The 26,784-nt window shown below is 44.2% G+C and overlaps 1 protein-coding gene across 3 annotated transcripts in view; it reads left to right on the top strand.

Annotated features, from left to right (window-relative positions):
• The window catches only part of abcd4 (ATP-binding cassette, sub-family D (ALD), member 4), a 34,024-nt gene that overhangs the window by 1,682 nt on the left and 5,558 nt on the right, over positions 1-26,784 (top strand). For 2 of the 3 annotated variants that reach the window (XM_043697094.1, XM_043697095.1), the window contains exons 2-12: positions 1,871-1,989; positions 5,582-5,709; positions 9,376-9,515; positions 10,505-10,621; positions 10,849-10,974; positions 12,079-12,129; positions 15,244-15,338; positions 16,377-16,498; positions 20,933-21,024; positions 21,658-21,750; positions 25,125-25,345. In XM_043697094.1, coding sequence (XP_043553029.1) covers positions 1,871-1,989; positions 5,582-5,709; positions 9,376-9,515; positions 10,505-10,621; positions 10,849-10,974; positions 12,079-12,129; positions 15,244-15,338; positions 16,377-16,498; positions 20,933-21,024; positions 21,658-21,750; positions 25,125-25,345 — 1,304 coding nt within the window. Of the gene's footprint in view, positions 1-1,870; positions 1,990-5,581; positions 5,710-9,375; positions 9,516-10,504; positions 10,622-10,848; positions 10,975-12,078; positions 12,130-15,243; positions 15,339-16,376; positions 16,499-20,932; positions 21,025-21,657; positions 21,751-25,124; positions 25,346-26,784 lie in introns of those variants that run through there. The other variant, XM_043697096.1, reaches the window with a different exon arrangement.

The following is a 26,784-nucleotide window of genomic DNA, read 5'->3' as shown; positions in this document are numbered from 1 at the left end:
TGGATAACCCCACATTGATCCACATTATATTGCATTTGCCCACTCAGCCTGTCTGTCCAAGTCACCCTGCAGCCTCTTAGCATCCTCCTCCCAGCACACACTGCCACCCCGCTCAGTGTCACCTGCACATTTGGAGACATTGCATTCAATTCCTACATCCAAATCATTAATGTATCTTGTGAACAGCTGGGGTCCCAGCACTGAACCCTGCGGTAACCCGCTCGTCACTGCCAGCCACTCTGAAAAGGACCCCTTTTATTCCAACTCTCTGCTTCCTGTCTGCCAACCAGTTCTCTATCCATGTCAATACATGACCTCGATACCGTGAGCTTTAATGTTACTAACCTCTTGATCCCTGCGGTACCCCACTGGTCACTGCCTGCCATCCCGAAATGGAGCCATTTATCACTACATGGAGCCGTTCATCCATCATCCTGACATGGAAACATGTTGCTGTTCCTTCCATGTCACTGGATCAACATCCCTAACAACATTGAAAGTCAACTATGGCAGTTCAGGAAATCTGTTCACCATTAATTTAGACCATAAGATGAGAATTAGGCCATTCACACCCTTGAGTCTGCTCCACCATTCAATGAGATTGCGGCTGATCTGATAATCCTCAACTCTACTTTTCTGCCTTTTTCCCCAGAGCTCCTCTAATTCCTTACGAATCAAAAATCTGTCAACCTCAACCCCAAATACGTTCAAAGATCCAGCAGTCCTCTGTGGTAAGACAGAAATTGCTGAAAAAACTCAGCAGGTCGAACAGCATCTGAAGAGGGAAAGCAGAGTTAACATTTCAAGTCTAGTGATGTTGCTTCAGAACTGATAGCAGCTGGGAAAAGTTGGTATTATGGCTCCAACTGGCTAGCATATACATTAATGACTGGCAATAAGTGCCATTTTCAGTCAGGCTCAGCAGATTTGCACATGTCATTAGTCAAGTGCATTAAAAGGATTCAGGGGTCCATGGTCCCTCCCCAGCCAAGCACAATTCAGTGAGCCCTCAGCAGCCCACCACAATGTGTAGTTAAGCTCTTGTCTCCTAGGGAATATGTCAACATTGGTATAAATTGATTTTTTTTCCTGAAAAGAATATTCATTTTTGTTCCCTAAGTGATTTAGATAATCAGTCACATCTAACAGAATGCTGACAAGATGATGAAATGGTGCAAGAACAGAAATTGCTGGAAAATCTCAGCAAGTCTGGCAGCATCTGTGGAGAGAAATCAGAATTAACGTTTCGGATCCAGCGGCCCTTCCTCAGAAAGAAATTTAGATTACTTACAGTGTGGAAACAGGCCCTTCGGCCCAACAAGTCCACACTGATCCTCTGAAGAGCAACCCACCCAGACCCATTCCCCTACATTTATCCCTTCACCTAACACTACGGCAATTTAGCATGGCCAATTCACCTAAGACACGGGGAGAATGTGCAAACTCCACACAGACAGTTGCCCGAGGCTGGAATTGAACCTGGGTCTCTGGCGCAGTGCTAACCACCGTGCCACCTAATTTCTCTCTACAGATGCTGTCAGACTTGCTGAGATTTATCAGCAATTTCTGTTTTCGTTTCAGTATTCTCAGTACTTTCGGGTGTTTTTTTTTTGTCATGGTGATTTGGTGCTCCTCGTAACCAATTAATAGAGTTAAGTTGGTCACCTCCCGTTCCCTTCCCTACCTCAGCTGTGTTGCTATGGGAAGAAAGCTGCATTAAGACCACATATCCCAGGCCAACATGTCTCCTCCCAACAAAAAAAATGGCTGCCTTGAGTGATATTGGTCTGCAAGCTACTTCCCTCCCAGATAAAAGGAGAAAACCATATCAGTTTTGCATGACTATATGCTCATTGTTCTATACTTCCAGACCAAAGCTGGACCTTCTGTTTGTCAGACGATTCTGCCAAATCCAGGCAATCCTCTTCCCATCTTGGACATCGCAGAGTGTTCTGATGTTTGCTACACTGCTGTTTGTTGTCCTCCTCGGTGAGTCTGATGTCCAGTTGCATTAAGATAGTAGCAATGAACTAACTTCTGTTTACCCTATCAGTTCGATGCAAGCAGTCAAATCGGGGGATGCATTTTGTTCTGGTTACATCCACAGATTAGGGTGATTGATGGTATAACTTTTGAAAATAAAAAGCTCTTTGCTTCTGTAATCCTGTTCGCAGCTGTCCTCATGTATAGGATATGTTTTCTGAAAACTTCCCATTTAATGGTAATTCTGCAATTTCTTTCTCTCTCCTCCATGCAGTTATAGTCTCCAGTAGCTCATACTTCAATTCATGCTTGAGTTTTGATCATGAACAATTACCTCCTTTAGTGTACGCATACCCATGCAATTCTTGTCTCTAACTTCTCATGAGTAATGATAAGGGGCAAGGATATTTAAACAAAGAACATAGAACAGCACAGCACAGTACAGGCCCTTCAGCCCTTGATGCTGTGACAGCGTTCTATTATACTCTAAGATCAGACTTAACCTACATGATCTTTATTGTACTAACTTCCATGTGCCTTCCATCCAAGAGTCATTTAAATGTCCCTAATGTATCCGACTCTGCGACAATAGACAATAGGTGCAGGAGTAGGCCATTCAGCCCTTCGAGCCTGCACCGCCATTCAACATGATCATGCCTGATCATTCCTAATCAGTGTCCAGTTCCTGCCTTATCTCCATAACTCTTGATTCCACTATCTTTGAGAGCTCTATCCAACTCCTTCTTAAATGAATCCAGAGACTGGGCCTCCACTGCCCTCTGGGGCAGAGCATTCCACATAGCCACCACTCTCTGGGTGAAGAAGTTTCTCCTCATCTCTGTCCTAAATGGTCTACCCTGTATTTTTAAGTTGTACCACTGCTGGCAGTGCATTCCACTCACCCACCACTCTCTGTGTAAAGAACCTACCTCGGACATCTCCCAAGGCAACCAGAACTCCACACAATATTCCAAGTGTGGGCTAACTCAGGACTGTATAGAGCTGCAGCATAACCTTGTGCCTCTTAAACCCAATCCCTGTGCTAATGAAAGCCAACACACCATACGCTTTCTTAACAACTCTATCGACCTGAGTGGCAATTTTGAGGGATCTATGGATAAGGACCCCAAGATCCCTCTGTTCCTCCACACTGCCAAGAATCCTGCCTTTAATACTGTATTCTGTATTCAAATTCGACCTTCCAAAATGAAGCACTTCATATTTTTCCAGGTTGAACTCCATCTGCCACTTATTAGCCCAGTTCTGCATCCTGTCAATGTCTCTTGCAACCTACAATGGTCCTCTACACTATCCACATTTCCACCAATCTTCGTGTCATCGGCAAACTTACTAACCCACACTTTCACTTCCTTATCCAAGTCATTTATAAAAAACCTAAAGAGCAAAGGTTCCAGATCCAATTCCTGCGGAACAGCACTGTCATCGAGCTCCAGGTTGAATACTTTCCATCTACTACCACCCTCTGTCTTCTATGGGTCAAACAATTCTATATCTAGACAGCGACATTTCCCTGTATACCATGCCTCCTTACTTTCTGAATGATCCTACCATAGGGAACCTTATCTAACATCTTACCTAAATCCATGTACACCACATCCGCTGCTGTACCTTCATCAATATGTTTTGTCACATCCTCAAAGGATTCAAGAAGATTTGTGAGGCATGACCTACCCCTCACAAAGCCGTGCTGACTATCACTAATCAAACGATGGATTTCCAAATAATCATAAATCCTGTCTCTCAGAATCCTCCCCAGTACTTTGCATACCACAAATATAAGACTGACTGGTCTGTATTTCCCAGGATTATCCCTATTCCATTTTTTGAATAAGGGAATAACGTGTGCCACCTCCAATCATCAGTGGACAGTGAGGATGCAAAGATCATCACCAAAGGCGCAGCAAACCCTTCCCTTGCTACCTGTGGAAATCTAGGGTATATCCCGTCTGGCGCAGTTCAGCACATCCTCCTTCCTAACATCAACCTGTTCTAACGTATCAGTCCATTTCACGCTGTCCTCTCAAATGCCAAGGTCCCTCTCAGAGAATATTGAAGCAAAGTATTCATTAAGGACCTCTCTGAGTCCAGGCACAAGTTCCCTCCACTATCCCTGATTGGTCCTAACCTCACTCTGGCCATCCACTTTTTCCTCACATAAGTATAGAAAGCCTTAGGGTTTTCCTTAATCCTAACTGCTAAAGCTTTTTCATGCCCTCTTCAATCTCTCCTAACTCCATTCTTCAGTTCCTTCCTGGCTACTTTGTAACCCTCTAAAGCCCTGTCTGATCCTTTCTTCCTCAACCTTAAGTAAGCTTTTGTTTTCCTCTTGACCAGATGTACTAAGTTAAAAATCACACAACACCAAGCTATAGTCCAACAGGTTTATTTGGAAGCGCTAGCTTTCAGAGTGGTGCTCCTTCAGGTGGTTGTGATGAAGGGCTATTTCCCGAAACGTTGATTCTCCTGCTCCTGGAATGCTGCCTGACCTGCTATGCTTTTCCAACATCTCATTCTCAAACCAAATCCAATATGGCCTCCCCTCTAATTGACCTATCCACATATTGCATCAGAAATCATTCCTGGACACACCTGACAAAAACTGCTTCACCCAAACTATTTGAACTAAGTAGATTCCAATCAATATTAGGAAAGTTAAAGTAAACCATGACAACAACACTGTTACTTCTGCACCTTTCCAAAATCTACCTCCCAATTTGCTCCTCAGTGTCTCTGTTGCTCTTGGGCCTGTAGAAAACTCTTGATAAAGTGACTGCTCATTCCTGTTTCTGACGTGCACTCATACTGACTCTGTAGACAAACCCACCTCGATAATCTCCGTTTGTGCAGCTGTGATACTATCCCTGATTAGTAATGCCACTCCACCACCTCATTTACATGATGTTGTAGTCAGGAGCTATGAATATTTCCTAAGAATAGGAATAACTAAGAATATTTCCCACTGTCCCATTGGTGTGGTTTGGAAGAATCATGGATGTACCTTCCTTGTCCATCAATCCTGGGATGGGATTTGAACCTGCACCTTCCAGCTCAGAGGTGGAGGCATTATCCACTGCACCACAAGCCTTCAACAAATCCACGCACACCATAGAAAATTCAGGTTCCCCCAAGTAATGTCCAAGTAGCTCAGATGGGAGTCACATCTGGTACTTTGCTCAGAGACTACACAGGATTATGGGAAAAGAATGGGAGAGAAACTTATTGATTAGCTCTATCAAAGATGGACCAAATGGCCTACTCCACTCCATGGAGATCCATGAGTCCATATTCCTGACTGAGTGGGCATTTTGAATTTTAAAATTCAAAATGCTCACTCAGTAAGGAATATGGACTCATGGGTCCATGTGATCCTTCTCTGAATTACCTCTGTATGTACCACAAGATGTCTCAGGAGAGCTATTGTGGTGCACTGCCAGTGTCCCTACCTCTGGGTCCAGAAACCTGACTCAAGTCCCACCTCCTCCTGAATTGTGTCATAACATCCCAGATCTTGATTAAATATACCTGTACCTACCTATGTAATGTGATCATGTGTAACTGTGTTGGTTTCTTTTAACAGAGCAGCTGATAATCTATCAGGTAGGAATTATTCCAAGCCACTTCTTCAAGGTTCTGGGTGAGAAAGATGTTGTTGGCTTCAGACAAATCACTATTGTGGCCATCTGCCTCATTGTGGCCAACTCCCTGGTAAGTAATCAAGTTAGTACTCAATGAAAGAGAAAAATAAATGCATATACTGATATTGTGGACTCTTCCTCTTGCCTCACTGACTAATATACATCCGTCATGAGATGGGACAGTGCATTGCAGAAAGACCCCATATATACCGAAGAGTGAAAGAACTAGGAGAGCATTTACACAGATCACGCTAAATAACAACACTGGTTAATAAAGTCATAAATGATAAAGACAAATGCCCCAACATTTAAAGCTAATTTCAGAAGGAATAGAATTGAAAAGTTTCCTGACTTAGAAATACATTGCTGTTCCTTCACTGTTGATGGGTCATAATCCTGGAACTCCATACAGTGATTGTGAACAGCAGCAGTTCAGGAAGGCTGCTCACTACCAGGGCTTCTCCAGGGCTATTAGGAATGAGCATAAATTGGTCAGCAATGCCCGCATCCCATAATGAATTAAAAAGTATATTGTACCTTGCTTAGATCAGTACTATGTACACTTGTGGTCTCCATAGTATTGAGTGAATGCGAGATACTAGAGAAGGTTCAAGAACATAAAAGATAGGATTTATGGACATTTAGGAGGCAAAAATTGATTAGGGCTAGTCAGCATGGTTTTGTGCAAGGAAAACAATCTGATTGAAGTCTTCAAGACATTAACAGGAAAAGACGGTAGAAAAATGTAAAATATTTCCATTGGTTGGAGATTGCAGATCTAGGGGGCATAGTCTAAAAACTAGGCTGGACTATTCAGGACAGACGTTAGAAGTATTTCTACACACAATGGGTGTTAAATGTTTTGAACACTCCACCACAAATGGCATTCGATGTTAGACCAGTTGTCATTTTTAAATCTGAAAAATTTGTGTTCAATAAAAGTATCAAAGGATATGGAGTTAGACCACAGATCATTTGAATGGCAGCACTGGCTCAAAGGGCTGAATAGCCTACTGTTCTATACAAAGTCGTGGTGAGCTGCCTTGAATATATCTCAATGTCTTGATTAAGCTGTGTTGCACAGCAGTTGAGTTGTGGGTGGCACGGTGGCTCAGTGGTTAGCACTGCTGTCTCACAGCACCAGGGTCCCAGGTTCGATTCCAGCCTTGGACGACTGTCTGTGTGGAGTTTGCACATTCTCCCCGTCTCTGCGTGGGTTTCTCCGGGTGGTCCGGTTTCCTCCAACAGTCCAAATATGTGCAGGTCAGGTAAATGGGCCATTCTAAATTGCCCATAGTGTGAGGTGCATTAGTCAGAGGGAAATGGATCCGGCTGGGTTACTCTTTGGAGGGTCGGTGTGGACTTGTTGGGCCAAATGGCCTGTTTCCACACTGTAGAGAATCTAATCTTAAAAAAAACTTGATTGAGTTTTTTTGAGGAAATTAACAAAAAGGTTGATGTGGGCAGAACAGTAGATGTTGTTTGCTTGGACTTCAGTAAAGCCTTTGACAAGGTTCCACTTGGTAGACTAATTAATAAAGTTAGATCACATGGGATTCAGGATGGGTTTGCCATTGGATATATAAATGGATTAACGGCAGGAGACAGTGAGTGATGGTGGAGGGTTGTTTCTTGGACTGTCACCAGCGATATTCCACAGGGATTATCTCTGGGTCCTCTTTTGTTTATCATTTATATAAATGATTGGGATGAGAATATAGAAGACATGGTTAGTAAGTTTGCAGACAATATCAAAATTGGTGGCGTAATGGACAGTGAAGAAAGTTTTCTAAGATTACAACGGAATCTTGATCAAATGGGTCAGTGGGCTGAAAAATGGCAAATGGAGTTCAATCTGGATAACTGCGAGATATGTATTTTGATATAACAAACGAGGGTAGGACTTATACAATTAATGGTAGCCATGATGTGGAGGTGCCAATGTTGGACTGGGCTGGATAAGGTCAAAAGTCACACGACACCAGGTTATAATCCTAACAGGGCTTGAAGCATTTATGCCTGAAACGCCGAGTCTCCTGCTCCTCATATGCTACCTGACCTGCTGTGCTTTTCGAGCATCACACTTTTTGACTATAGTCCTACAGGTTTATTTGAAATCACAAGCTCTCGGAGCACTGCTCCTTCGTCAGGTGAAGTGAAGAAACAACCCAGGCATAGACTTTATCATCAGAGAGATCAAAAGATCATACGTATTTATGGTGTCAGTGGAGTGTCAACAGGCCGAATAATAGGTCTCTGCAGGTGATCAAGAATGTCAGACAGAGTGAGTAAAGTGTCAACAGCTGAATAATAAGTGAAGGGATGACTATAATCTGAAATGATAGGGTCTAAGATAGTTTAGTAGAACAGAGGGACCTAGGGGTTCAGGTACATAATTCTTTGAAGTTTGCATCACACATAGACAGGATGGTTAACAAGGTGTTTGGCACGGTTGTCTTCATTGCTCAGTCCTTTTGAGTATAGGAGTTGGGAAGTCATGTTGAGGTTGTCCAGGTCATTGGTGAGGCTTCTTATGGAATACTGTGTCCAGTTCTGGCCGCCTTGTTATAAGAAGGATATTATTAAGCTGGAGAGGGTTCAGAAGAACTTTACCAGGATGTTGCCGGGCATGGAAGGTTTGAGTTATAAAGAAAAGCTGGAACCTTTTTCACTGGAACATGGGAAGTTGAGAGGTGATCTTCTAGACGTTTATAAACTAATGAGAGGTAGTTGTCTTTTCCTTAGGATGGGGGAAATTTGAAGACATGGGGGGACATCTTTAAGGTGAGAGAAGAGAGATTTTAAAAAAGACGCATGGGGCAAATCTTTTATGCAGAGGGTGGTTCGTGTGTAGAATGAACCTCCTGAGGAAGTGGTGGACGCAGGTACAATTACAATATTTCAAAGACATTTGGATAAGTACATGAAAGGTTTGGAGGGATATGGGCTAGGTGCAGGCCCTTAGTGGAGGTTTGGAGGGATATGGGCTAGGTGCAGGCCCATAGTGGAGGTTTGGAGGGATATGAGCTAGTTGCAGGCCCATAGTGGAGGTTTGGAGGGATATGGGCAAGGTGCAGGCCATAGGTGGGACTAGTTCAGTTTGGGATTATGTTCAGCATGGACTGGTTGGACCAAAGAATCTCTTTCTGTGCTGTACAACTCTGTAGCATTCATAAGGATGATGCAAGAAATGCAAGGCCAATGAGAGGGAAGGAGAAGCACACAGAAAAGGCTGCAGATTGACTTAATCGAACTGTTACCTTCTCTATCAAAACCTTAAAAAAGTGTAAGAGTGAAAGTGTTTCCTCTTGTGGGGAAGAGCAAACCAAGAGACCATCAATATAAAATAGTCAGCAAGTGATCTAGTTGGGAATTCAGTAGAAACTCCTTGACCTAAAGAATGGTATGAATGTGGAACAAGGGTGCGCTTGAAACAAGTAGTGTCGGGGAAACGAGACAAGCCAATACGGCAAAGGGGAATAGTGGGTTCCTATGTTAGATTTAAGTGAATAAAGGTGGGAGGAGGCTCTGTAGAACACGGACAGCAGCATAGACCTATTGGGCCTTGCTCCAGTTCCTTTTGTTTTGAGGGAAAACTCAAGAGTGGACAGCAACCTTGGGAGGAAAAGGAAGTTGCGAGGATAATGATTCCTTGACTACGCATCATGTGGTGACACAGTGAATGCTGCCAGTCTGTTTTGTTTTCTTACCCCCTGCGTTGGGTTTTCTCTTTCAGTTGAAAAGTTTCGACCAGTTCATCTCCAGTTTGATGTATGTACATTGGAGACAGACTCTGACCATGGACCTCCACAAGGCCTACTTCAAGAAGAAAGTCTACTACACCCTTAACGTACTCCATGCTGAGTTGGATAATCCGTACGTGGAGACTGAGTGGGACTTGTTTTTCCCAATTTATAAAAAAACTTATCATAAAATGGAAGGAGGGCAGTGAGTGAGAAATGGGGCTCTCCAATTGGATAAAGCAGTGAGTAACTAAGCAGTGCAAACCAGGAATATTCTAGAATCAACCAGCAACAAAATGGAGTTATTGCCGTGGCAAATCCAGTAGTAGCTGAGATGGGAAGAGGATTACTTTCCCTGGTTTCTCACTATCGAGTAACCTTGCCGGAAAGCTGAGGACAGGATCAGGTTTGACTGTTGTTCCTCCCTTGAGCAAGTAGTTGGTTTGCAGACCTTAGGAAGGGCATGGAGTAAAAAGAGCAAGGAGAAGATGCTAAATTTGTATAAGGCACTTCAGCTGGAGTGTAAAGTTCTGGGTTCCAAATTTTAGAATGGATGTGAACTCATTAGAGAGACCTAGTCCCAGAGATGAGAAACCTCAATTATGAGGACAAATTGGAAAAGTTGAGGCTTTGTCTTGAAGAGAACTCTAAGAGGAGATTTGGTAGAAGTTTTTCAAATGATGAGAGGTCTGTTTTGAGAGATAGGGAGAAACTGTTCCTGTTCATAAGAAGATCAAAAACTAGAGGGTGCAGACTTAGTTTATAGAAGAAACAAATGTAACATGAGAATTGACTTTTTTTCCACAGTGAAATGCCTGAAATTTGGAGGGAACAGGTAAAGCAAGGCATCTAGAAGGACAGTACATGATTATTTAAATAGAGACAATGTGCAGGGAAAAGGGTAGGAGATGTCATAATACTTATTCAGAGAGCCAGTGCATGCACAATGGGTCAAAGGGCCTCCTTCTGATCCGTAATTCTGTGGTACAAACTGGAATGTAATCAAGGTGCTTGTGACCTGTGGGAGAACAATGTGAGTGAGGGTTTGAGCACGCCTCTGAACTTGAGTGCTGGATTATAAGCTGGGCTGGCAGACTATCAAACTATCTGTGTATTTTACAGGGACCAGCGTATCAGCCAAGATGTGGAGAGGTTTTGCAAAGGAATGAGCAAAATGGCCAGCAACCTCATCATCTCCCCATTCACCCTGGTTTATTACACCTACCAATGCTTTTACAGGTAATGCAGAAAGAGAGATTGGAGGGGTGGGGCAGGGTCAGTGATGGTGCTGAATGATGGAGTCAAATCCTGGCCCCTGCAGGATGCAGCTTACAAACCAATCTCCCTCTAAGGGAAGAACCTTAAATAGTTTTTTTCACCCACTGTGGGCTATTTGTGGATGGAGTGTCAGATTCTATTGATAAAGTAGTTTCACTATCATTGCCCAAAATTTCATTTGTTTTCAGTACAGGCTGGCTGGGTCCAATCAGCGTCTTCATTTACTTCTTCATCGGTTCAGTGGCCAATAAAATTCTAATGGAGCCAATTGTCTCAACCCTGGTCCAGCAGGAGAAGCTGGAGGGAGACTTCAGGTGAGAATGGTTCCATTTTTCTTTAATGCTTCACCCGGGTTCTTACACCCCACCCAACTCCTCCCTAACTCCAAACCACTAGACCCCCATTGCCCCGACTTCATTATCCCCGAATCCCACCCTCCTACCCTCAAATCTCACCCCCCCCGCCCCCCCCATGACTCACATCCCGAATCCCAGGCCATTCAGCCCAACTACTCGGTGTTGGTCATTAGAAACTATCCAAGCCTCTTCCTAATTGATCTACTTGATCTCAGCCCTTCAATGTAGCTTTTTATTCACTTTTCCCTCAGTTTGTCATCTAGTTTATTTCTGAAAGCATCTAATCATTTTGCCTCAACCATGTACAGTAGCAACAAATTCACCACCTTTATTAAGTAAAGACATGATTCCTTATGGATGTGAATTCAATCGCTGAGCTGGAAGGTTTGTTTTCAGACTTTTTGTCACCATTCTAGGTGACATCACTGAGCCTCTGGAGCTCACTGATGATGTCACCTAGTATGGTGACGAAATGTCTGAAAATGAACTTTCCAGCTCAGTGAGCAAAACTTACATCCAGAACCTCAACCTGAGCTACAAATCTTCTCAAAACACGCTAATGTGTCCTTATATTCTAATTGGATTTATTTCATAACTACCTTAGATTTAGGATTCCTAATTTTGGATCCCTTCCAGAGCTCTTCCTAGCCAACCCCATCATACAGTAGTTCCTCTAGATTTAATCTGTCAGTTCTGACACCATCCTTGTTTATATATAAAAAAATTTGACTGCTATAGTGTACAGACTATGTGCAACTATGTACTTTTAAATGCAACCTGACCAGGGTCCTCTGTAAATGTATTATAGCATCTTAACACAGAATGTTGTCTGACTTTATGGGGGTAGTTGACAGAATGTTCATGCCCTTAAACACTCCTCCAAGACGGGCAGGAACCGGGGAGCTAACCCACCCACCATTCTGGTTGTAAGAGGGCATGGCAAACAAAACATGTTTTTTTTCCTAATTTATCTGTTCGATGTCTCTATTTGAGGTGGGGGGGGGGGAATATTGCATCTGGGCACCAATGGAGAATTAACCCCTTGCTTCCCCTCTCGAGCAGGTTCAAGCACATGCAGATCCGTGTTAATGCCGAGTCAGCTGCGTTCTACAGGTAACTAGTGAACTAGCGAGTTTCTGTCGGTCCATGTACAATAATCATCAGTAAAGGGACATTATCATTTCTGCTTGCTGAGCTGTTGAGATTTTTTGATGTTGCTTTGAAAACACAAACTGTTAGAACTATTTGCATTTGTGTAGCACCTCAGGAGTCCAGAAGTACTTTACAGCCAATGAAGTGACAGTTTGTACACAATGAGATCCTACAAGTCACTACTGAGAATAGAATGAAAGTGGGATTAATATAGATAGGTGACAGGTTTTGGTTTTGGTCGCTGCATACCCAGTAGGTTGAAGAGCCTCTTCTGAAGTGCACAATTTAGGACCACATAATTTGGATTCAATGACATTGGTTGAGGTCCAGGTCACCAGGAACAACTCTGCACTTCCAGTTGGAGCTACAGAATATTTGCCATATATCTGAAAGGGTATTAGGGCCTCTGTTTAATGACTCAAATGTGATGAAGCTGCAGGCTGAAAAACCCCTGGATCCTGATGGACATCATCCAAGGGTCTTAAAAAAGGTGCCTAATCAGCTAATATATACAATTGTGTTAATTTTCTAAAATTTGCTAGGTTCAGGAAAGGTTCTATCAGACTGGAAAGTTGCAGATATAACCCCTGTAGGGAGGGAAGCAGAGAATGATAGTGAGGAAGGTGTTACAATCAATCATTCAGGAGGTTAGTACTGGACACTGAGAAAAACGACATAATCAGGATGAGGCAGCATGTGAAATAAAAGATGTTTGGCCAAATTATTGGACTTGCTTGAAGGGATGAGATGCAGTGTGGATAAAGGGGAACCTGTAGACTTATTGTACTTGGATTTTCAGAAGGCATTTGATAAGATCTCACATAAAAGGTTATTGTGGAAAATAGCTCATGGTTTAGGGGCTAAGGTATTGACATGGATTGGCTGGCTTAAAAACAATTCTACTTAGATGGGTCTTTTTCTGACTGGCATGATAATGGAGTCCTGAAGGGGGGGTGTGCTGCACCTTTGGTTTCTTGCGATTTATGTCAATGACTTAGGTGGGGAGAGCAGAAGCATGGGAACTAAATTTGCAAATGACTAAGCTTGGTAAGAGTAGTTTGTCTAAAGGATATATGGAGGTTCCAAACAGTTAGAGATTGGCAAAAATCTGGCAGATGGTGTATAATGTGGGAAATTGTGAAGTTGTTCACTTTGGCAGGAAGAATGGAAAAGCAACATAGGTTAATTATTTTGGAGATGGAGACCAAATGTAATATTTCCGAATTTGCACATGATACAAAACTAAGTGGGAATGTGTATCAGGACAAAAATGTAAAGCCTATTCCGGAGGATTGGGCCAGGCTTAATGATTAGGCAAGAACACGGCAGATGGAATATGATGTGGAAAATATGAAATCCAATTTGATAAGAGAAACAGATATGCAGAGTATTTATTAAATGATAAGAGCTGCAAAGTGTAGAAAGTGCCTAAAGGGACCTAAACCTCCTTGTCCAGAAGTCACTGAAGGCTAACATTGCAGGTCCAGTAAGCTACTTGGAAGGTTTATTTGTCCTGACAGGTGGACGTAGAAAATCCCATGATAGTATTTGTAAGCAGAGCAGGAGGATTATCCCTGAAGCTGTGGCTAATATTGATCCCTCAAAACAAACTCCAAGAAAGAGGCAGCACAATGGCTCAGTGGTTATTAATGCTGCCTCACAGCACCAGGGACTCTTTCCCGATGAAGGGCTTTTGCCCGAAACGTCGATTTCCTGCTCCTCGGATGCTGCCTGAACTGCTGTGCTTTTCCAGCACCGCTCTAATCCAGAATCTGGTTTCCAGCATCTGCAGTCATTGTTTTTACCTTTACTCTGGTTCAATTCCAGCCTTGGGCATTGGTCTGCATGGAATTTGCACATTCTCCCTGTGTCTGCGTGGGTTTCCTCCCACAGTCCAAAGATATGCATGTTAAGGGAACTGGCCATACTAAATTACCCACAGTGTCCAAGAATGTGTAGGTGAAGTGGGTTAGCCAGGGAACTTCAGGGTTACAGGGATAAGGTGTGATGCTCCTCGGAGAGTCGCTGCAGATGCACTGGATCGTATGGTCTCTTAAAAATTCTCTGATTCTGTGAAATGAATTACTTGGTCATGATCACATTGCTGTTTGGTGAGAGATTGTGTTTCTTATGTGGAAAGAAAGGACATTATTGGCTCGGAAATGCATGGGGGGGCGCGGTCCTGAGGTCATTGAAAGATTCTGCTGTAACTTCAGGTTTTCCCTTCTTTGCATTGGTCAGCATGAAACTGGGGCGACACATCGGGAAGTTGAGACTTTGTGCCTGGTTGGGGTTTTCTGAATTCGTGCTCTAACCTGACCCAGTTCTATCCTGAGATTCCAGGGTTTCAGTGGAATATTTTTCATATGGGAGTTGACAGGGAGTTATGGCAGATCTGACCAGGAGCATTGGTGTCGGATCTGATCGATTCCTTCTGTACCTGCAATCAGTAGATGCTGCAGCTGACCCTACAATATCCAGTCCCCATTCTCATCCAGCGATTCGAGAGCATTTGTCTCAGGATATGAAAGCTAGGAAACTTAACCCCTGCCTCAAAAGTTATGAATACTAGGTCAATCGATATTTTAGAGGCTGATTGACTAAATCGAGGAGCAAAGGAGGAGACATGGTGCTGAGGTGTGATCTGGTTGATTGGATAACGAGATTCGAGGAGGTGAATAGTCCCCTCGTGTTCCAATGTCTGTGTCCTCAGCAGGGAGGTCGGCTGACAGTCCTGCCTGATCAGGACAGGAGCTTTCATGGCCTGAGAGCCTCGATGCTACACACTGACTGTCCTGCTCCTTTTCTCCTGGTGAGTAGGTAACGACAGAGGGTGACCAAGGGCAAGGGTAACTGCAGCTGGAAACATTTATCCTGGAGGAATCATGAGGAAAAGGTTGATGGGACAAGGGGTAACAGGGCATGTCAGAGCGCAGTATGGGAGGAATGGTAGGGGGGCAATGTGCAAGACGGTAATGAGATGGGAGATCTGAAGCTTGATTGCAAACTGTCTATGTGAGAGGGCTCCTTGAGATACCTTAATGTGAACTGAATTATTTTGATACTGGATTACAGAGCAGGAAGAGTGGAGCACATGAGGACAAACTGGAAACTGCAGGACCTACTGCAAACACAGAGAGAGCTGATGAAGAGGGAGCTGTGGCTGTACAGTGAGTACGTGGGGACAGTGATTAACCAGGAGCAGTGAGTTGATGTAGACTGCATGTGAGGAGAGTAGGTGGGAACAGTGTATGTACTGAGTGTATAGATGTATATCAGCAAATGTGTGAACAATGGGTCTGTGGGGATTGTGTGTGTACAGAATTTACAGGGGGAATGTGTGCATACATAAAACATGTGGAGACGACCCATTGAGTGTTTGAGGAGGTGACGGTTTACCACTATTGAACTGTCTCATCATTGTTACTTTCCAAACAGCAAGTGGGTTTGGGCAATAGACAGGGCATAGAACAGTACAGCACAGGAAAAGGTCGTTTGGCACACAGTGTTGTGCTGACCATAACCCCATGTTAAACTAATCCTTCCTGTCTGTCCATGGTCCATATTGCTCCATTCCTTGCTTATTTATGTGCTTATCTAAAAGCTCCTTAATGCCCCAGGTTTTTTTTTTGCCTCCACCACCACCCCTGGCAGTGTGTTCCAGACTCCTGCCATTCTCTGTGTAAAAGAAACTTGCCCCTCACATCATCTTTGACCTTTCCCCCTCTCACCTTAAAAGCATGCCCCCTAGTATTAGACTTTTCAACTCTGGGAAAAACGATTCTGACTGTCAACTCCATCTATGCATTTCATAATTTTACAAACTTCTATTCAGTCTCCCCTTGGCCTCCTTCACTCCAGAGAAAGCAACCCTAGTTTGTCCAGCCTCATACCCTGTAATCCAGGCAGCATTCTGGTAAACCTCATCTGCACCCTGTCCAAAGCCTTCACATCGTTCCTGTAATGTGGCGAACAGTATTGAATGCAATATTCCAAGTGTAGCCTAACCAAACTTTTATAAAGCTGCAGCATCACTTCCTGATGTGGGTTGTATGACTCAGTTGGGCTGAATGGCCTGTTTCTGTTCCGTGAGCCATGTATAATCTAATCTGTAACATGCCAGGAATAAGCAAGTTCACAACTAATACCCTGATTCCCTTTCAACTGTAGGTTAATGTGTTTCTCTCTCTTGCTTTCTCTTCCATCAGTCAGTGTGAACATTTTTGATTACCTGGGCAGTATCATCAGTTACATCATCATAGCGATCCCCATTTTTAGTGGACGGTACGATGGTCTTGCTCCTGCAGCCCTTATCGAGCTGGTCAGTAAGGTATGGTCCGGGACTTTGTCTCAAAGTTCACTTGACAATTTTTGGATGTACATGTAATTTATATGTGGATCATTCTCCATAACTTTACCATGTTCTTGCTCATGACCTACAAAGCTCCGGCACTTGTGAGAGCGATAGCTGACTGGGAGATGTCTTGCTTTTTGATCTAATCCGTGCCGCATTTCTGATCCTGTACCTTTAATCCTTCGGCAGTTTTTGTTTCCTTCTTTCTCTGATTACTCCTCCACCTATTCATAGAAGCACCCCCCCCCCCCCCCCCTGCGTATAGCAATGAGTGCTACATCATAGAGTATGTGTTAATTAAAGATAGTCAATTAACTTCTGTGCATAGTTGTTAATCTATGTGAATCAGACAGAAAAGCAGAATTAGACCATTCGGCCCATCGACCATGGCCATTCGACCATGACTGATATGTTTCTTAAACCCCATTATCCTGCCTTCTCCCCGTAACTTTTGAGCCTCTGATAATCAAGAACCCATCCATTTCTGTCTTAAATACACTAAATGACTTGGACTCCACAGCCTTTTGTGGCAACACGTTCCACAGATTCACCACCCTCTGGCTGAAGAATATCCCATACCATACCTGCTGAATGGTCAATCAAAGATAGTCATAACATGTTAATTCTACTTTATAGAATCATAAAGATCCATGGCACAGAAAAAGGCCCTTCAGCCCATCGGGCCTGCACCAGTCATAGTCATAGAGATGTGCAGCACAGAACCAGATCCTTTGGTCCAACTCATCCATGTTGACCAGATATCCTAAATTAACCAAGTCCCATTTGCCAGCACTTGGCCCTTATCCCTCTAAAACCTTCCTATTCATACAACCATCCAGATGCCTTTTAAATGTTGTAATTGTCCCAGCCTCTTCCACTTCCTCTGGCAACTCATTCCATACACACACCACCCTCTGTGAAAAGATCGCCCCCTTAGGTCCCTTTTAAAGTTCACAACCACCACCTTCTCCAGAACAATAGAGATGGATCATAAATGTTGTCCTCATCAGTGACATTGCAATCTGTGGAAAACTAAAAAAAAGCTGAAAAAAGGAAAGCAACTCAAATAAGGCCACAGCAGAAGCAGCAATTGACCATTTGGATCAATACATGATCAGATGGAAGGGTCTTATTAGATTCCCTACAGTATGGAAACAGGTCCTTTGGCCCAACAAGTTTACATCGACCCTCCGAAGAGTAACGCACCCAGATCCATTTCCCTCTGACTAATGCATCTAACACTATTAGCATGGCCAATTTACCTGGTTTGCACATCTTTGGATTATGGGAGGAAACCGGAGCAAACCCACGCAGACACAGGGAGAATATGCGAACTCCACACTGACAGTCACCCGAGGCTGCAATCGAACCTGGATCCCTGGTGCTCTGAGGCAGCAGTGCTAACCACTGAGCTACCATACCACCAGTCTTGTGGTATAATGTGGTCTGTATTCAGGTTGTGAGCTGACATGTGCAGAGTATACCACTGGGTGGCAGTGCAAGACACAGCTATGCTGAATCCTGATTGATCCCAAGCCCTGCACTCTGTGGATCATTTAAACCTGTAATATAATCCCATTTGCTGGGAAGTTAAGGGCCCAGATCATTCACGTTTTTTTTCAAAAATCTTTTGCCATTTCTTTTCCGTTATCCAGGCAAACAAATTTTCAGTGGGGGCAGATTAATCAGACTAGGGTTCCCACCTCCATTTGGACATTTTCCTGGAGATTTTATCATCGGATTTCCCACCTGGGAAAACTAGGTGATTTTCTCATCTGTTCTCCAACATGCATATAACGTACAGATGGATTTAGAACAGATGAGGAGAATTTCTTCAGCCAGAAGGTGGTGACTCTGTGGAACTCATTATCACAGAGAGCTTTGGAAGCCAAGCCATAGAGATGTACAGCACAGAAACAGATCCTTCAGTCCAACTTGTCCATGCCGACCAGATCTGCTAACCTAAGCTAGTCCCATTTGCCAGCACCCGGCCCATATCCCTTCCTATTCATATACCCATCCAGATACCTTTTAAATGTTGTAATTGTACCAACCTCCACCACATCCTCTGGCAGCTCATTCCATACACGTACCACCCTCTGTGTGAAAAAGTTGCCCCTTAGGTCCCTTTTAAGTTTTTACCCCCTCACCCTAAACCTATAACCTTTAGTTCTGGAGTCCCCCACCCCAGGAATAGACCTTGCCCGATTACCCTATCCATGCCCCTCACAATTTTATAAACCTCTATAAGGTCACCTCTCAGCCTCCGACGCTCCAGGGAAAACAGTCCCAGCCTGTTCAGCCTCTTCCTATAGCTCAAACCTTCCAACCCTGGCAACCTCCTTGTAAATCTTTTATGAATGCTTTCAAGTTTCACAACTTCCTTCCAATAGAAGGGAGACCACAATTGCATACAAAATGCCAAAAGTGGCCTAACTAATGTCTTGTACTCAATACTCTGACCAGTAAAGGAAAGCATACCAAACACCCCCTTCACTATTCTATCTACCTGCAAGTCCACTTTCAAGGAATTATGAACCTGCACTCCAAGGTCTCTTTGTTCAGCAACACTCCCTAGGACCTTACCATTAAGTGTATAAATCCTACCCTGATTTGCCTTTACAAAATGCAGCACCTCACATTTATCTAAATTAAACATCATCCTCCACTTCTCAGCCCATTGGCCCATCTGATCAAGATCCTGTTGTAATCTGAGATAGCCTTCATTGCTGTCCACCACACCTCCAATTTTGGTGCCATCTGCAAACTTACTAACTGTACCTCTTATGTTTATATCCAAATCATTTATGTACATAATGAAAAGAAGTGGACCCCACACCGATCCTTGTGACTCTCCATTGGTCACAGGCCTCCAGTCTGAAAGGAAATCCTCCACCACCACCCTCTGTCTTCTACCTTTGAGCCAGTTCTGTATCCAAATGGCTAGTTCTCCCTGTATTCCATGAGCTCTAACCTTGCTAATCAGTCTCCCGTGAGGAACCTTGTCTTACGCCTTACTGAAGTCCATATAGATCATGATCCCACTCTGCCCTCATCAATCCTCTTTGTACTCCTTCAAAAAAACTCAATCAAGTTTGTGAGACATGACTTTCCATGCATAAAGCCATGCTGACTATCCCTAATCAGTCCTTGCCTTTCCAAATACATGTATGTCCTGTCCCTCAGGATTCACTGCAACAACTTGCCCACCACCGATGTCAGGCTCACCGGTCTATAGTTCCCTGGCTTGTTCTTACCACCTTTCTTAAATAGTGGCACCAAGTTAGCCAATCTCCAGTCTTGTGGCACCTCACCTGTGACTATCGATGATACAAATATCTCAGCAAGGGGCTCAGCAGTCACTGCCCTAGCTTTCCACAGAGTTCTAGGCTACACCTGATCTGGTCTTGGGGATCTGCCCACTATTATGCATTTTAAGACATCTAGCACCTTCTCCTCTGTAATATGGACATTTTTCAAGATGTCACCATCTATTTCCCTACATTCTATATCTTCCATGTCCTTCTCCACAGTAAACACTGATGCAAGGTACTAGTATCCCTTCCATCTCCTGCGGTTCCACACATAGGCTGCCTTGCTGATTTTGAGGGGCCCTATTCTCTCCCTAGTTACCCTTTTGTCCATAGTGTATTTATAGAATCTCTTTCGATTCTCCTTAACCATATTTGCCATAGCTATCTCATGTCCCCTTTTTGCCCTCCTGATTTCCCTCTTAAGTATACTCCTACCTTCTTTATATTCTTCTAAGGATTCACTCGATCTCTGCTGTCTATACCTGACATATGCTTTTTTCTTTTTCTTAACCAAAACCTCAACTTCTCTAGTCATCCAGCATTCCCTAACCGACCAGCCTTGCCTTTCTCCCTAACAGGAATATACTGTTTCTGGGCTCACGTTATCTCATTTTTGAAGGCTTCCCACTTTCCAGCCGTCCTTTTACCTGCGAACATCCACCCTCAATCAACATCATTGAGTGTATTTACGACAGAAATAGATAGCTTCCTGGTTAGTGAAGGGACCAAGGGTTCCAGGGAGAAAACAGGAGAATGGGATTGAGAAACACATCGGCCATGATCGAATGGTGGGATCAATGGGCTGAATGGCCTAATTCTACTTGTATATTTTATAGCCAAAAGTGAAGAGAAACTTGCCAGTTACCAGACAATAAATGTTTAATTTCTGAGATCTCCAGAGTAATGCTGGAAAGTTCAGAACTTTTTTCCTCTCTCTCTCCCCCCCCCTCCCCCTCCCCCCCCACACACCCAAGTCACGGTTCAGTTCGGAGAGTTCAGTTGCAGGAACCATTCTCGTTCCGGGATGTCCAAAACGAGGTCTGTCCATTTTCGATTTGTGACCTTTGCACTGCACACTGCTTTTTATTTTTTGCAGAATGCCTTTGTGTCCATGTATCTGATACACTGCTTCAGCCAACTCATTGACCTCTCGACTACTGTGTCTGATCTTGCGGGCTACACACACAGGTTGGAAAGGCTCTGTGAGCGAGGGAGGGTGGGCAAGGAGAGGTAGCTGTGGGATGGGGTGGAGGGGGAGAGGACGGGGTGGAAGTGGGGGAGTGGGGGGAGGGGGAGATGGATAGAATGGCGGGAGAAAAGCTGTGGGATGGGGTGGAGAAGATAATAGAATCACAGAAGCCCTATGCTGTGAAAACAAGCCATTTGGCTCATTGAGTCCACACCGGACCTCATAGGCAGTGAGCCAGAGTCTGTCTAGACAGAAGGCAATGGAGTCAGACCATGTTCTGCCTGCAGCAGCTGCTGAAGTAAACTGGGGCCTTGAGTTGTCCTCATATCCATTGCTCCTGGACACACGCACCACTGGATAAGGAATCCAGACCCAGAGTGTGTGTATATGCTGTGACCCATCCTTAGCCCTGTAATAAAGGGCGACTTGATGACTCATTTTGGTGTGAGATTTTTACAGTGATGGCTCATGATGTCAATTAGCAACGATCTGGCTCACTGCTGCTGCTGCACAGGGAGGATCTTAAGCCTCAGGAGCAAACGTAAACCATCGGCTGGTTTAATCTGCTCCTCCATTCACCAAGATCATGGCTGACATTCAGTGGCTGTTTCTCTGTTCTCTATCACTGACAGAATTGGAGAGCTGCAAGAGATGGTCCTCAAACTCTGCAAATCACATCGTAAGAGCAGACAGCCATCATGCAAGGAATTGTCAGGTTTTGACAAGTAAGTTTTACTGAGTATCCCTCATGGCAGTAACCCTTTCTCATTGCCACCTAAAGCACCAACTAACTTTAACCACAGAATGTGCCAGATTCCTATTGGTTTCCCTCCGATCTGATTCACCGTCAGAGATTGATGTTTCCTTCCATTGAAAGGTTTCTCATTGCTTCTCTTTCCAGTGTCACCACTCATTCAGACATATGTTGCAAATGCACCAAGGTCTAGAATTCTCTCCTGAAACACCCCTCTCTTCCTTTATGATTCTTCTTTAAACTTACCTTTTTTCCCAAGCTGTTGATCTCACTAAATCTTTCCCTGACTCCCCACCAAACCCAGCCCAGTCTCAACCCCTTACCTTTCTCTGGTTTCTCCCCTACCTTTCTGCGTGTCTTCTCCACATTTTACCATCTCCTGTTTCCTTAACTCTGTTCCCACTAAATTGCTGAACGCCCAGTGCCCCTACCTGCTTTCCACGTTGGCTAGTACTGATGGTTCTCTGTCTTCAGATTCTCCTTCAAATCTGCTACTTTGTGCACTTCTCCTGAAAAGAAAAAGCGACCATTTACTCGACCATCCTTGCAGACTCCCATTTCCTGCCACGCCATTCCTCTCCAACTCCCAAATCCCAGCTTATCTTTCCCAGAGCTCCACGTTTGAGACCATGCGCTCGGGTTTCTGCCTCTGCTGCAGGACCAAACGGTTCCTGTCCAAGTCAGAAATGGCGACGTGCGTGACTGTGACAGGGGAGAACTCTCCTTCCTCATCCTTCTCGAACGGCCCACAGCCCCACCGCTGTCTAGTCAGGTGAGACTGCTCTCACCTGGATCCATTCTTAGAAGAATGAGGGGGGAGTCTCATAGAAAGTGTAAAATCCTGATGGGCTGAGTCAGGCTAGATGCAGGAAAAATGTTCCCAATGTTGGGGAAGTCCAGAACTAGGGGTCACATTTGAAGAATAAAGGGATAAGCCATTCAGGACTGAGATGAGGAAAGATTTCTTCACTCAGAGAACCTGTGGAATCCTCTACCACTGTTGGGGCCAGTTGGTTAGATATATTCAAGAGGGTGCTGGACGTGGCCCTCAACGGCTAAAGGGATCAAAGGGTATGGGGAGAAAGCGGGAATGGGATACTGAGATTGCATGATCCACCATGATTGTATTGAATGGTAGTGCAGGATCGAAGGATCAAATGGCCTACTCCTGCACCTATTTTCTGTTTACCTATGGAATCATATTGAGCATATCACTTGCAATGCCCCCTGTTCCTGGCTCCCACACCATTGCCTGTTGTCCCCTGTCCTCCTGGTCCCTGATATATCTAAAAGCTGCCTCTTGGTGACAAGAGCCAACCTAAGGCATCAGTTTCCCCTACAAATGTGAGTGACATCTAGGGTTACCTCATCACCATCTCTCTCAATCCCCTCCACTGTCCCAAACTATCTTTTGATCTTTTCACGGGATGTGGGGTGTCACTGGCTGGGCAGCCTATAGTGCTCACTCCTAACTGCCCTGTAGTAAATGGCAGTGAGCTGTCTCCCATTCCGTTTGGTGTAGGTACACTCCCAGTGCTGTTGGGAAGGATTTTGACCCAGTGACAGTAAAGGAACAGTGATATAGTTCCGATTCACCTGTTAAGTAAAATGGAGCACCGACAGAAAATCAACCCCTTGGGGAAAATAGGAAAATAAATTAGAATTAGAATCCTGGCCCAATCTCCTAGTGGAGAAAGTGACAACTGCAGATGCTGGAGATCAGAGATGAGAGTGTGGAGCTGGAAAAGCACAGCAGGTCAGGCAGCATCCGAGGAGCAGGAGAAACGAGGTTTTGGGCATAAGCCCTTCATTAGGAATCCTCTCCTCTGTCCCAGCAATAAGGAAAGGGCTGTATCCATCCTGTGTAAGATGATTAAGGACTGTTATATCATAGACAGTCTGAAATAATACCCTGTTTAACACCACTCATGGAAATATGTGAAATTGGCTGCTTTATGTTGAAAACCTTTGCAGCAACCTCGAACTTAACCTGTCACATGATCCTGATGATAAAGAGCACTGGAGGCTTTCAGTCAAGCTGTGCCAACCAGACACTGAGACCACATGATATAGGCAGAATTAGGCAATTTTTTATTCACTCGGGCATCTCTGGCTAGGCCAGCATATATAGCCCATCCCTAATTGCCCGGAGAGCAGTTAAGATTCAGCCACATTGCTCTGTGTCTGGCGTTGCATGTAGGCCAGAACAGGTAAGGATGACAGGTTTCCTTTCCTGAAGGACATTAGTGAACCAAATGGGTTTTCCAACAATTAACAATGATTTCACGATCATCGTTGGACCCTTAATTCTGGATTCTTTATTGAATTAAAGTTCCGCCATCTGCCATGGTAGGATTTGAACGCAGGTTCCCAGAACATTAGCTGAGTTTCTGGATTATTAGTCAAGCAATAATACCACTAGGTCATTCAGCCTATCAAGTTTGCTCCTCTGTTTGATCATGGCTGATATGTTTCTCAACCCCATTCTCCTGCCTTCTCCCAATATCCTTTGATCCCCTTACTAATCAAGAACCTATCTATCATTGTCTTAAGTGACAGCCTCCACAGCTTCTTGTGGCAATGAGTTCCACAGATTTACCGCCCTCTGTCTGAAGAAATGTCTCCTCATCTCAGTTCTGAGGGGTCACCCCTTCACTTTGAGGCAGTGCCCTCAGATCTTAGTCTCTCCTACTCATGGAAACATCTTCTCCACATCCACTATATCTACTTTTGTTTCTGTAACTTCTTTCAGATCTCAAAGCACTTCCCAGCTGTCAATGTATAGTCACAATTGGAATGTAAAATATTTGGCGGACAGTTTGCCCATAGTAAGGCTCCCACAAACACTAATATGATAAACTTTTTGTAATATTATTTAAGGGGTAAATATTAGCCAGGACGTTGTGGAGATTTTGTTCACTTCTAATTACAATATTACCAACCACCCGGGGGGGCCAAACAAGACCTTCGTGTAACGTCTTGAGTAAAAGATGGCATTCTCCGACCTGGTGCTACAGGTGAGTTTTTGTGTTCAAGTCTCTGGAGTGGGACTTGAACTCACAGCACTGAGCCAAGGCTGACACCTGTAAGTGAGATGCTGTTGGCTGCTATTAAGCAATATATTTCACCCCCCCCAAACAATATATCCCTAACCAGGTGCACTCACACAAACACACACACACTCTCATTCTCCGTGTCCCCCACACTCACTCTCTCTTGCTTTTACTTACTCACAATGTCTCTCAATGTCTACTGCATGTTGTTTGTAGACCCATTACGCAGTGTTGGAGGCTATCAGCATCACAAAGTACAATAGGCTCACACTGTCATTATGGTGTTCTGCAGGGACAGTATAGATTCAGAAGAGGAGGACGAGGAAGAGTCTGGTGATGTGGCCTTTATCCTGGAGCAGGTCTCCTTTACTGCACTGTCCTCCAAGGAGGAGCTAGTGAAAAACCTAACCCTGACAGTCATCGCGGGGCACAACCTCTTGGTAACGGGCAACACTGGCTCTGGAAAGACCACTCTGTTACGGGTCCTGAATAGACTATGGGAGACAGCTCACGGTAAGATTTGACCAATGTAGTGAAACCATTCCAACCAGGTAATCCCATGATCCTCTGTGGTATTGCTCTGCTCTCACTGGGCACTAATCGCCAACTCTGCAGTACAGAGGGATCTGGGTGTCCTGGTATATAGATCGCAAGATGTTAGTCAGTTGGTACTGCATGTAATTAGGAAGGTGAATAGAATGTTATCATTCATTGCAAGGTTGAATGGAATATTATAATAGAAATGTTTGTTAGAGTTGAAGAGGCCATTGGTGAATGAACACTGAGAGTCTGTGTGTAATTTTGGTCACCTTTATTGAGAAAGGACATAATTGCAGATGAGAGTGTTGGGTTCTCATATGAGGAAAGGTTGGACATGTATCCATTAGCAAAGCAGACTCATGGCAGTGGTGATGTCGAGTTTGGGCCAGTGTGGTGCATGGTGGTATCAGTGGCGTCTGCATTGGCGAGGTCCAATGAGGACTCATCGTGGCGAGGGGGTTTGTGGAGGTGAGATAGCGCTGATGTGTGGTAACTTTTGTTCCATTGGCAGCGGCATTGCAAAGGGCAGAGTATTTAAGGAGAAGAGCTGTAAAGTTGGGCACTTTCTCTTGCTTTCATTTTTCTGCCTTTACATTCTACATTTTGGTATATTTTTAAGATGGCACCAAAGAGTGGCAACACTGCCCAACACTTTATACTGTATTTTGTAACGAGATACCCATGACAATAAATCAAACCAAATCATTGAAATTTAGAGGCATGAGAAGATCCTGAAGGGACTTAATATGCAGCAACAGTGAAAGAATGTTTCCCGTTGTGTGAAAGTCAAGAGCTAGGGAACGTCGTGTAAAAATAAAAAGTCTCCTATTTAAAATAGAGATGAGAAGAAATTTTTCTCTCAAATGGTCTTCGGTCTGAGGTACTCTGTTTCCCCAGAGAGCAGTAGAGGTTGGCTGATTGAATACTTTTGGGGCAGAGGTAGACAGATTCTTGATTGAGTCAAAGGCTATTGAGAAAAAAACAGAGGAAGATGGATTTAAGGCCACAGTCACATAGGCCACGATCCTGTTGAATGACTGAGCACGGTCAAGGGTCCGATGGCCTACTCCTGCTCTTAATACATGTGCTCGTACGTACTCATGTTGTTACCGTTAACTCAGATCCTCTCTCCACAGCTGCTTCCTGACCTGCTGAATGTTTCCAGCATCATCTTGATTTTGTTTCGGGGCTGAGTGTCTGAGAAACCACAGTGAGGAAGAGGTCGGAATCCTCAACTCTCTGTGGAGTACACTTGTGTTTCACAGTGTGAGAGCATCATCCATGGGCAGAGTGAGGAAAGGAGCCACATCCCCCCCTCGGTTTGGTTGATGGCTGTAATAGCTGTGCCGGAGAATGATGTCACTGGTTCCTCCCAGGCTTGACTTTCTCTGCTGTACCCCCCCCCCCCCCCC

The sequence above is a fragment of the Chiloscyllium plagiosum genome, chromosome 10 (assembly GCF_004010195.1).
Source record: "Chiloscyllium plagiosum isolate BGI_BamShark_2017 chromosome 10, ASM401019v2, whole genome shotgun sequence".
NCBI lineage: Eukaryota > Metazoa > Chordata > Chondrichthyes > Orectolobiformes > Hemiscylliidae > Chiloscyllium > Chiloscyllium plagiosum.
The sequence above is the reverse complement of the archived record's forward strand: the minus strand, read 5'-3'. Positions and strand labels throughout refer to the sequence as shown.